The sequence below is a fragment of the Choloepus didactylus genome, chromosome 6 (assembly GCF_015220235.1).
Source record: "Choloepus didactylus isolate mChoDid1 chromosome 6, mChoDid1.pri, whole genome shotgun sequence".
In the NCBI taxonomy this organism is placed as follows: Eukaryota; Metazoa; Chordata; class Mammalia; order Pilosa; family Megalonychidae; genus Choloepus; species Choloepus didactylus.
Genome location: NC_051312.1, coordinates 6,526,916 through 6,539,327, shown reverse-complemented (window position 1 = coordinate 6,539,327; position 12,412 = coordinate 6,526,916). Strand labels below are relative to the sequence as shown.

At 45.5% G+C, this 12,412-nt stretch overlaps 1 protein-coding gene across 1 annotated transcript in view; it reads left to right on the top strand.

Moving 5' to 3' along the window:
• Positions 1-12,412, top strand: part of IGHMBP2 (immunoglobulin mu DNA binding protein 2) — a 41,692-nt gene continuing 29,280 nt past the window's right edge. Inside the window, exons 1-6 of the mRNA XM_037838333.1 lie at positions 1-171; positions 2,449-2,618; positions 5,217-5,409; positions 5,627-5,724; positions 7,559-7,722; positions 9,382-9,582. Of these exons, the coding sequence (XP_037694261.1) occupies positions 86-171; positions 2,449-2,618; positions 5,217-5,409; positions 5,627-5,724; positions 7,559-7,722; positions 9,382-9,582 (912 nt within the window). The 5' untranslated portion in view covers positions 1-85. The remainder of the gene's footprint in view (positions 172-2,448; positions 2,619-5,216; positions 5,410-5,626; positions 5,725-7,558; positions 7,723-9,381; positions 9,583-12,412) is intronic.

Here is a 12,412-nt window from a genome sequence, read left to right as displayed (position 1 = left end):
ATCCGACGGGGGAAACACTGGCCCGACGAGGAAGCAGGACCGTGGTGGGACCTCGGCGGGCTCCGGACCGGGGCCGGGGGCGGCGATGGCCTCGGCGGCTGTGGAGAGCTTCGTGGCCAAGCAGCTGGACCTGCTGGAGCTCGAGAGAGACGCGGAGCTCGAGGAGCGCAGGTAGGCCGGCCGCCGGCGTCGTTCTCTTGGGGTGGGTGCGGCCGTTTCCCTCCGGGCCCGCCCCGTTTGGACCCCGGGCCGAGCCTGACCCCAGTCGGGGCAGGAGTCTCCTCTCCTGAGCCCTCCGGGTCTGACCGGGGCCTGCCCGTGGCCCGACCGGCCTCTGCGCGGCCACCTCCAGAGAGGGAGCTCTCGTCACCTCCCGCGAGGCCGTTTCATTTTTAGCCCCTTAGAAAAGCCTTTTCTTTTCTCCACCTGAAATCCCTTCTCTGAGCAACATGTTTTCACCCCTTTTCCGTATGTATCTATGCAGTAAACGTTGCTTGTACCACCCTGTGCTAGGCCCTGACAAAAGAAGTAACAGACCGTGTCTGTTCAGTGATAACCGTGATTAGGATAGTGTTTTGGTTTGCTAATGCTCCGTTTGCAAAACACCAGAAATGGATTGGCTTTTATAAAGGGGGTTTATTTCGGTACAAAGTTACAGTCTTAAAGACATAAAGTGTCCAAGGTAACGCATCAGCAATCAGATACCTTCATTGGAGGATGGCCAATGGTGTCCGGAAAACTTCTGTTCACTGGGAAGGCACGTGGCTGGCGTCTGCTGATCCCAGGTTGTGTTCCAGCTTCTCTCTCAGCTCCTGTGCCTTCTTGGTTCCTTCTCCCAGGATGTGCCTAGGGGTCCTGTCTTAGCATATCCTGGGGCAAACTGTGGGCTAGTATCTCACAGCAGGCTTCAAAATGTCCCTCTCAGCTGCTCTGAGGTCCTTCTGTTTGTGAGCTCTGTTATAGGACTCCAGTGATTAAATCAAGATCCACCTTGAATGGGTGGGGTCCATATCTCCATGAAAATTATCCAGTCAAGCATTTCACTAACAGTTGAGTCACATCTCCATGGAAACACTTAATCAAAGGATTCCAGCCTAATCAACACTAATGCATCTGCCCCTACAAGATTGCATTAAAGAACATGGTGGTTTGGGGGACATAATATATCCAAACTGGCACAGGTAGGAACAGAAAGTCTAGAGAGAAGAGTAAATAGTTTCTCTCCAATGCGATACATAATAGCCAGGGGGAGGGTGTAGAAAGTTCTATAGGAGCATGGAGGGAGAACTGCTGCCTCCCCTGGGGAGGATCAAGGTTGGCTTCATGGAAGAGGTGTTACCTGAGCGCAGCCTGAAGAAAACTAGGAGTTAAGTGGGTGGGTGTGAGGAGGAGGAACAGCCCTACCTGTGAGCACAGAAGCTGGAAAGTGGCTAGCTTGTGCCTGGGTGGGAATAGTCATTTGACTGAAATAATAAGAGTTAATACTTATTGAGTTCTGTAAAAATATGCACATCAATTCCTTTAATCCTCACATCAGCCCTTTGAAGTGGACTTTTATTCTCATTTTACGTCTAAGGAGACTGAGACAGAAAGAAGTTAAGTAACTCACCCAAGGCATCACAGGTAGAGACAGGATGTGAGGCCAGGGAGCCCGGTTCCAGAATTTGCACTCACCCATCACACTGCATACAGGAACAGAGTCCTTTGAGAGGCTTTTGATGATGATGGTCAGGAGCACACTGTGCAGGCATACCGACCTTGTTAGAACCCCAGCTCCTTTGTTTCAAATGGGAGTGATTCCCCCCTCCCAGCTTTGTGCTGAGGATGAAATGATCTGCCATAAGTCAGGTGCTTAGCTCAGTAGAGGAAGAGTAAGCTTCCCATGGTGGTGGCCATCCCTGATGATGAATAGGTAGGCAGGGGCCGGATGGGGAAGGGTCTTGCCAAGGAGCTCGTGTGATATTCTGTCTGCAGAGGATGGCCATTAGAGCAGGTAAGCAGGCTGCTGGGTGATTGGATGGGAGAACGTAGCGGTTAGGAGCTAGCAGACTGTTTTTAGTCTAGGAGAACAGCAACATGGGCTTGAACCAGGGTTGGGGCAGTGAGGATGAGAGCAAGAGATGGGTTCATGATAGAATTGGAAGTGGGGGTCGATGGGACCTAGTGACAAATGGGAACCAGGAGGTGGGGATGTGGGAAGGTGGGGAGGTAAAGGCGACTGAAGATTCTAGCTCAGGTGACTGGGAGGGGAATTAACTGCACTAGAGAATAGAGGAGGAGGAGCAGGTTTGGAAGAAGGGCAGATTCTGAGTTTTTTTAGGGGCAGATTTAGTGCCTGTGCACGGATCTTTATCTGTTTTTTCCTCACTTTTACTTTCCTCTTGTATGGGTGGAAGTAGAAACTGGTAAAGTGCAAACACTGAAGTATCAATACTGGGTGTTTTCTAGGTCCTGGCAGGAAAGCATCTCTGTGAAAGAGCTCCAGAGCAGAGGCGTCTGTTTGCTGAGGCTGCAGGTTTCCAGCCAACGTACTGGGCTGTACGGGCGGCTCCTTGTCACCTTTGAGCCCAGGAAGTGTGGGTCTGCACCAGTGCTTCCCAGTAACAGCTTTACTTCCGGTTTGTGCATTTTTGATGTAGAAATATATTGAATATTTCTAGCATCCAAATTATGGCTTTTATTCTTGTAAAGATCGGATTATACCCAACCAGTGGGAGATTAAAGCATTGTAACAGAGACCCTTCATTAGAAATTCAACAATTTCATGGCTGTTCGATAGTCTGGATTATTAGCACTATCCAAAATGGTAGCTGCTGGCTGTAAGGGGTTATTGAGCACTTGAAATGTGGCTGGTGATGTGTTGATTGTACAAAATAGGAAAGGAGGGGTACCCTCTGGGCTTTCTGAGAAGTGCAGCTTCTTGGCCACATGCCTGGAATGCTTGTATTTGGTAATTTCCTACTTGGAAACTTGGAGAAAACAGTGTTGGCAGCACTACTTTTTTTTGGGGGGGGGAGGGGGGTTTCACCAGGATTTTTATCCCTCTTTATATATTTTTATACAATTTTATGGAGCTATATTCACATACCATATAATTATCCACAGTGTACAATTGGTTGTTCACAGTATCACCATAGAGTTGTGCATTTATCACCACAGTCTCTGCCTTGTTTTATTTTTTTATTTTTTTATTTTTATTTTTATTTTTATTTTTCCAATATTTTATTATGAAAAATTCCAAGCATACAGAAAAGTTGAAAGGGTTGAAAAGTTGAAAGAGTGAACACCCAGATACCTACCACCATATTCTATAATTAAATTTTTGCTATATCTGCTTTATCATATAGCTATCCACCCTTCTATTCCTCCATCAATCCCCCTATTTTATTAATGTTTTTCAATGTCAGTTTCTGCCTTGTTTTAGTGATGAAAGAATTTTTTTTTATTTTATAAGACTTGTCCTAGCAATTGTTGGAATGTTGGCTGGATTTCAAGACAGAAGCAATGAGGGTGCTGGCACGGGGTCCAACCTGAGCAGAGTTTGAGATGTGGACAGTTAGTCACTCTGCCTCTCTGAAGACTGGGGCTAAAGGGATAATAATAGGGCCTTGTGGAGCTGCTGTGGGGATCCGGTGAGCAGGATTGCATGTGTTTGCTTGTGGTTTGTAAATGAAAAATGCAGAGGTGAAAATACATATTGACTAAGTGCTGCAGGGTGAATTATTTAAGAGAGTGATTAAATAGTGCCAAACAGGAAGTCAGAGGAAGTGCCATTTACATGGAAAAGTAGAGAGCTGAAATTTTGATGTGTTAGTATAGCTAATGATTAAATTCAGGTGGAGTTGTTTTTCCATCTTCTCAGGAGCAGTTCTAAGGCTCAGCAGCTCAAAAATATAGACCATGAAGCATTGGATCCTATGCACGGGATGGGTCTGGGAAGGGAAGGGAAGGGTCTGTGTGCTTAGCCCTCACAGTGGTCCCTGGGCATCGGACTGGTCTTTTGTCCCCAGGAGCATTGTTGCCACCAACTGTTTGTCTTTATGGAGTTGGGGAAGGAGGCAGAGATCCGATTTAAGGTGCAGATGGAATTCATTGTCTAGAGGAAAAATGACCAGGGCTCAAAATATGCCTGATGCCTGCTTGGTGCGTGTCACATACTATCAGACACTGAATCAGTGGTGTATAGATAGAAGTAGGTGGCCCTGGCTTTTTTCTCGGCATGGAATCTGTTTCTGTGAGCCCTGTCTGTGTTTCAGGTAACAGTAAATCCAAGCCAAACTGGCTTAGGCAAGGAAGGAACACATTGGCTGTCGTAAGTGGAAGGCTGGCTTCAGGGCTGCAAGGCGTTGCCAGGACTTACTCTCTCCATGAAGAGAAGGCTCTGCCTTCTTCTGGGTTGGTTTCCTTCGTAGACACCACGTGGCAACAGTTCTAACCTCTCCATCCTCTCAGGTTTCTGGTGTAGCCGGGAAGAGTGAGTGTCTCTTTCCCAGATCCCAGGCCAAAGTCTTATTGTATCTCAGGGGCCCTGATTTGGTCACACAAGCTTGTTCCTGAACCAGTCCCTTGGGGCGCATTGTGGGGTGCGGGTGACGTGAAGTACTGACCCTCTCGAGCCCTGTGCTCTGTCAGGCTGATCACCTGGCAGATGGGTGGGTCTCTAGCAGTTACCACCGGAAGTGGGGCGGTCCATGCTGAGTGGGCAGCACAGAACACTGCCCTCTTCTTTATCGGTCTTCCGTTTCCACCTGGAAAGTTCTTCCCCAGGTGTGCTGCTGGTCCTCCTTCATGCAGGCCTCCCCTGCTTGCCTGTCCCTCCTCAGAGCCCCCTCCCCCTGATCTCTCTCCTGCCCCTGCCTGTGCTGCTTTTCCGAATGGTCCTTGGCGCTGACAGCTTCTCGGATGCTGTTCTGTTTGTTGTCACTTCCTCCTGTGTGTGCTTGTTCGCAGTCCAGTCCAGTGCCCAGGCCAGCGCCTGGGGCCAGTCGGCACTGCAAATACTTCCTGACCGTCACAGTACTTCTAAATAGCTCATCGGTCCAACGTAAATTTTGATGTGATTTAGACGTTAATATTTTTAAAAATGCCACTGAATTTCATTTAGGCAAGAATGTAACAAAGATATGATAATTGAAATATGGTGGAATTTGCCCTAGAAAGTAATTTACATTTAGCTTTTCCGGTTTTTTTTTTGTAACTTTGAGTTGTTTTTGCAGGTGACATAGTGGGTCTGTATGACTCTGCTAATGAGGGCAGTCAGCTGGCCACGGGGATCCTGACCCGGAGCACCCTGAAAGCCATCACGGTGGCCTTTGACGAGACCCATGATTTCCAGTTGAGCTTGGACCGAGAGAATTCCTACAGACTCTTAAAACTTGCCAATGACGTCACTTATAAACGACTGAAAAAGTAAGCGTGTGTCTTGAGATCATTTATAACCTTTTCCTTAAACACATCTCACTCACTCCTATGCTTCTTCCCTTGAACCAAATGTAGCAACTACCCATCCTCGTGGGGCGTGTGTGTGCCATGAGGTGGTGGCTGCAGGCAGCAGCTTTGGGCAGAGGCAGGGCACTGAATAGCTAGTTTTCGCCCAGCTCCTGATTTTGGTCTTCTCCCTTGGCAGAGCTCTGATTGCTCTAAAGAAGTATCACTCGGGCCCGGCATCCTCCCTCATAGAGGTCCTCTTTGGCAGCTCCACCCCCAGTCCTGCCAGTGAACTGGGTAAGAACTCCTGGTTTTTCTTTGTTGACCAAAGGGCCGTTTTAGCAAGAGTCTGAGAGTGTATAATTAGACACAATCTACTTTAACATCCTTTTCTAAATTACTTGGAGTGACTTGCACGAATTAGATTCTCTTTACTATACTCACTACTGAAAAAGTAGCTCATTCCAATGGTTTTTTAGAATGTTCTTTTTAAGGTGTCTGAATATTTTACTTTGAAATGTAAGAGTATTTTTTTCTAGTTCAGTGATCTGTGAAAATAGAGGATAGCTGGTCAAACTTCATGCTTGCTAGCATTTTTCTGGTTTGAAAATCTCAATTCTTTTAGCACTTAATTTTGTTTTCAGCATCCCTCAGATTTCAGATCATGTATGTACTTCTGACTGTGGTGGTAACACATTTATCGTAGAAACTTTGGAAATAAAGAGGCATATAAACAAGGGGAGAAAAATCACTCGAGCCTGACATCTAGGGTCAACCTCACCAGTATTTGGTGTGTGTTCTTTTAGTATCTCCTCTGTGTGCACATAGCGCAGCGTGTCTGTCTTTGTGTTTATATCCTCTGCTCTTTTTGCTTATGGCAGGCGACCCTTTCTCCTATCCTTCTGTGTTCTTAAAGAACCTCATTTTTGAGGGGAGTTTATGCTCTCATCAAGAGGCTGTGCATAATTTACTGACTGACCCTCTAGATGGTAGCTTTGGTCAAGTCTGATACAAGGATTATCCCACCACCACTTTGTATCATACCTGTGCCTGTATCACACATACCTGTATTACTCCAGTGTCATGTTAGCTTTGAAGATGCAGCACTACTTTCTAGTGCTTTTTCAATTTATGTTTCTTCACAATGAAGTGTTTCATAAATGGTCACTCTCTTTTTTTGTATTTACCGTTGAGAATTCTAAAAGCACTCGCATTTCAATAATATTTCTTTCCAGCAAATGATTATTAAGGGGTTACTCTGTGCTGGGCACTGAGTTGGAAATTTATTTATGTTTTAAGGAACATGATATATGTGGTTAGAGCTGTTTGCTAAGAAAGGGGCATGATGTGGAGCAGAGGAATGAGCATGGAAGTTTGGATTAGATGTTCCATTACTGGTCCCACATTCGACTCTTCTGTTTTATAAGTTTGTTTCAGTCTGCTAAGACATGACCAGCACCCTTTGCTTTTGAATTTGACAGATTTCAGCACAGATTGAGCATCTCTAGGTGCCAGGCCCTGTGTATCAGATGCTGAGATTATGGAGCTGAATAAAGCAGTACCTGCTTTCAAGGAGCATGTAGCACAAGGAGCAAATAGTCTTGGTCATGGCAGCTTTAAAATAGATATATGGTCCTGGGATTTGTTACTAGTTTATTTTTTGTCAATTTATGATCTCTTAAAAAAGGGAGATACGTAGAAACTAAAATGTTCCAAGAAACATGTATGTCAGAAAAATCTGTTATTCTAGAGCATGAGTTGGCAAGCTTTTTCTGTAAAGGGTCAGATAGTAAATATTTTAGGCTTTGTGGCCAAATGGTCTTTTTTAGCAACTCAGCTCTATCATTGTAGCAGAAAGCTACAGATGGGCATGGCTCTAGTCCAATAAAATCTTTATTTGCGAAAACAGGCAATGCTCTGGGCTGCATTTGGTCCATGGCTCATCCCTATTCTAGAAGTAACCTTCTTCCGAAAGCAAAGTGAATTTATTATCTGTTGGTTGGACTTGGCTCCCGGGGAGGTCAGACTTATCCCTTGTGTACATTACTTGTTTCCGTCAGTACACACTCTGAGAGGAAGAAATTTCAGGAGGTGGAGAGCAGGAGTTTAACCACTGTTGCTTCTTCTGCAGACCCGCCGGCCTTCTTTAACACCTCCCTGGACACCTCCCAGCAAGAAGCTGTTTCATTTGCACTGTCCCAGAAAGAGCTCGCCATCATCCATGGACCTCCTGGCACTGGGAAAACCACGACTGTGGTAGAAATAATTCTCCAGGCCGTGAAACAGGGCTTAAAGGTGGGCAGGGCAGGGTGCTCTTTCTTGGTCAGATAGTCATCAGCTCCTGGTCTGCACGTGGAGCAGGGGCTCAGCCAGGTTCCGGTCTCGGTTCTTCAGCATCTGCCGGACACGGTACTGGGCATTTATTGAGGAAACATTGTGCTGGGTCCTTGGCTTTCTGGCAGCCCCAGGGGGGAACCAGAAGTCTTGGCTGTTGGCTTTGTGCCCAGGAGCCTCAGTCTGGGTGATGGAGAAGGGCCCCTGTAAGCCTTGCGGGCCACGGCCCGGGACTCGTTGGCTCATCAGACTTGCTGTGCTTGTGCTAGGTGCTCGGCCCTGCTGAGTGCTGGGGTGTGGAGTCGATCAGGGCCTGGCCTGGGCCCATGGGGAGTCCTGGTTGATAGGACACACGTGCTGTGCACAACCTGCTGATTTTCTGAGTGTGCAATAAAATATTGTACATGATTGTTCACTTAATATTTTTAATGGTTGAGAAAGGATTTGTTATCTGTATCAACATGAGTTATTGATTCTAAGCAGGTGCAAAGTTTTTTAAAAAACACGCCTGGTTTAGAAAATGTTAGTTAATGATGAGAATTGGAATAATAATGGTCAGCATTACTGAGAATGTCTTATAGATCAGGTCCTCTGTGGGCGCTTTCCACGTATGGACTCATTTGCATCCTCACAGACACCCTATGAATTGGTACAGTTAGTGGCCCTGGTGAGGGAACTGGGAAACAAGGGCCAGTGCCCCAGTCATTCAGCAGTGAGTGGCATTTGCCCTCTGGCAGGCAGACTCCCCAGAAGCTCTGTCCATGGCCACTGCATCTCGTAGCCACTGCATCTCGCTGCCTCTGCGTCTCACTGCCACTGCATCTCGCTGCCACTGCAGGCAGAGCTGGTGCTGCTCAGAGCAGTGGGGAAACCTGTCACTCAGTTAAAAAACTACAAATGAGGACTTGGCACAGACATTTGGAAACTGGTAAGAGAAGATGACTTGATGACAGGAAGAAGATTTCCTGGTTATATTGGGTGCCTTCTGTTTTAATGAACAGAGAAATAGGACACGTGCAGGCTCGTGTGCAGATGTGCCTTTGGATGGTCAGCGGGGACGGCGGTGATGTCGGTGCTTTGGGCCTGGTGGCTCCTGCCTCCTTTTTGGGGCTCTTTGCTCTTGATGTAGAGGGCCTAGAAGGGCTCTTCTCCCTGCCTCCTGGGCAAGTGACCAGTTCCCCACTCCACCTTCCGCTAATAATGGAACAGTATTTCTGGAAGCAGGATTGGAGCCGAGTCAGAGAGATTTTCCCTTGTTGACTTTGTCAGATGTGAAAAATAATTTGATTGGTGATGTGATGAATGCCTCACCTCTGATGATTCCAGGGCTCTCTCACCTGTCCGAGTCCTTTTCCTCCCATTTGCCAGTCATGTTCATTTTGGGTGCTTTTAAGACATAGGGTATTATTGTCCAGATTCTGTTTCAGTTTGCAGTGATATGTGTTCTTGAGACTTTTTTTCTCCCATCTTTAAAGCTCTAAAACTTTTAAATGACCAGTAACGCACCCTCTGCCCTTCTTCCTTTACCTTTAAAGCTTCCTGTTTGATTTAATGAAAAGTTAAACAGTTTAATTTAAACATAGATGGCCACACCCTAATTTGAACTCTGCCTTCTCCCAGGTTCTGTGCTGTGCTCCCTCTAACATTGCAGTCGATAACCTGGTGGAGCGCCTGGCTCGGTGTAAGCAGAGGATTCTGCGCCTGGGCCACCCAGCGCGCCTTCTGGAGTCCATTCAGCAGCACTCCCTCGATGCAGTTCTAGCACGCACTGACAATGCCCGGATCGTCGCAGATGTCAGAAGGGACATCGATCAGGTCTTTGTAAGTATCTCGCAGTCAGTATCGAATTGCTGTGTGATTTGCCGGCCAGCAGTCTTCCTGCGGGAGTTTTTTGTTTCTGTCTCCATTCCTCTTTGTTTTTTTTTTTTTTTAATCTTCATTTTATTGAGATATATTCACATACCACGCAGTCATACAAAACAAATCGTACATTCGATTCTTCACAGCACCATTACATAGTTGTACATTCATCACCTAAATCAATCCCTGACACCTTCATTAGCACACACACAAAAATAACAAGAATAGTAATTAGAGTGAAAAAGAGCAATTGAAGTAAAAAAGAACACTGGGTACCTTTGTCTGTTTGTTTCCTTCCCCTGTTTTTCTACTCATCCATCCATAAACTAGACAAAGTGGAGTGTGGTCCTTATGGCTTTCCCAATCCCATTGTCACCCCTCATAAGCTACATTTTTATACAACTGTCTTCGAGATTCATGGGTTCTGGGTTGTAGTTTGATAGTTTCAGGTATCCACCACCAGCTACCCCAATTCTTTAGAACCTAAAAAGGGTTGTCTAAAGTGTACGTAAGAGTGCCCACCAGAGTGATCTCTCGGCTCCTTTTGGAATCTCTCTGCCACTGAAGCTTATTTTATTTCCTTTCACATCCCCCTTTTGGTCAAGAAGATGTTCTCCGTCCCACAATGCCGGGTCTACATTCCTCCCCGGGAGTCATATTCCACGTTGCCAGGGAGATTCACTCCCCTGGGTGTCTGATCCCACGTAGGGGGGAGGGCAGTGATTTCACCTTTCAAGTTGGCTTAGCCAGAGAGAGAGGGCCACATCTGAGCAACAAAGAGGCATTCGGGAGGAGGCTTTTAGGCACAACCATAGGGAGGCCTAGCCTCTCCTTTGCAGCAACCGTCTTCCCAAGGGTAAAACCTATGGTAGAGGGCTCAACCCATCAAACCACCAGTCCCCTATGTCTGTGGTCATGTTAGCAACCATGGAGGTGGGGTAGGCGAATACCCCTGCATTCTCCACAGGCTCCTCAAGGGGGCACTACATCTTTTTTTTCCTTGTTTTTCTTTTTTTTTTTTTTAACTTTCCCTTCTTTTTTTTTTTTTTTCATATCCTTTTGGCCATTTTCTTTTTTTTTTTTTTTTTTTTTTTAATCATCATTTTATTGAGATATATTCACATACCACGCAGTCATACAAAACAAATTGTACTTTCGATTGTTTACAGTACCATTACATAGTTGTACATTCATCACCTAAATCAATCCCTGACACCTTCATTAGCACACACACAAAAATAACAAGAATAATAATTAGAGTGAAAAAGAGCAATTGAAGTAAAAAGAACACTAGGTACCTTTGTCTGTTTGTTTGCTTCCCCTACTTTTCTACACATCGATCCATAAACTAGACAAAGTGGAGTTTGGTCCTTATGGCATTCCCAATCCCACTGTCACCCCTCATAAGCTACATTTTTATACAACTGTCTTCGAGATTCATGGGTTCTGGGTTGTAGTTTAATAGTTTCAGGTATCCACCACCAGCTACCCCAATTCTTTAGAACCTAAAAAAGGTTGTCTAAAGTGTGCGTAAGAGTGCCCACCAGAGTGATCTCTCGGCTCGTTTTGGAATCTCTCTGCCCCTGAAGCTTATTTCATTTCCTTTCACATCCCCCTTTTGGTCAAGAAGATGTTCTCCATCCCACGATGCCGGGTCTACATTCCTCCCCGGGAGTCATATTCCACGTTGCCAGGGAGATTCACTTCCCTGGGTGTCTGATCCCACGTAGGGGGGAGGGCAGTGATTTCACCTTTCAAGTTGGCTTAGCCAGAGAGAGAGGGCCACATCTGAGCAACAAAGAGGCATTCAGGAGGAGACTCTTAGGCACAAATACAGGGAGGCCTAGCCTCTCCTTTGCAGCAACCGTCTTCCCAAGGTTGAAACTTATGGTAGAGGGCTCAACCCATCAAACCACCAGTCCCCTATGTCTGTGGTCATGTTAGCAACCATGGAGGTGGGGTAGGCGAATACCCCTGCATTCTCCACAGGCTCCTCAAGGGGGCACTACATCGTTTTTTTTTTTTTTGTTTTTTTTTTTTTTCCTTGTTTGTCTTTTTTCTTTTTTTTTTTTTTTAACTTTCCCTTCTTTTTTAAATCAACTGTATGAAAAAAAAGTTAAAAAGAAAACAAACATACAATAAAAGAACATTTCAAAGAGACCATAACAAGGGAGTAAGAAAAAGACAACTAACCTAAGATAACTGCTTAACTTCCAACATGTTCCTACTTTACCCCAAGAAAGTTACATAATATAGCAACATTTCTGTGAACTTGTTCCTACTATATCCATCAGAAATTAACAGACCATAGTCATTCCTGGGCATCCCCAGAACGTTAAATAGCTTATCTGTTCTTCTTGGATTATTGTTCCCCCTTCCTTAATTGCTCTCTACTGCTAGTTCTCCTACATTCTACATTATAAACCATTTGTTTTACATTTTTCAAAGTTCACATTAGTGGTAGCATATAATATTTCTCTTTTTCTGCCTGGTTTATTTCGCTCAGCATTATGTCTTCAAGGTTCATCCATGTTGTCGTATGTTTCACGAGATCGTTCCTTCTTACTGCCGCGTAGTATTCCATCGTGTGTATATACCACATTTTATTTATCCACGCATCTGTTGAAGGACATTTGGGTTGTTTCCATCTCTTGGCAATTGTGAATAATGCTGCTATGAACATTGGCGTGCAGATATCTGTTCGTGTCACTGCTTTCCGACCTTCCGGGTATATACCGAGAAGTGCAATCGCTGGATCGAATGGTAACTCTATATCTAGTTTTCTAAGGAA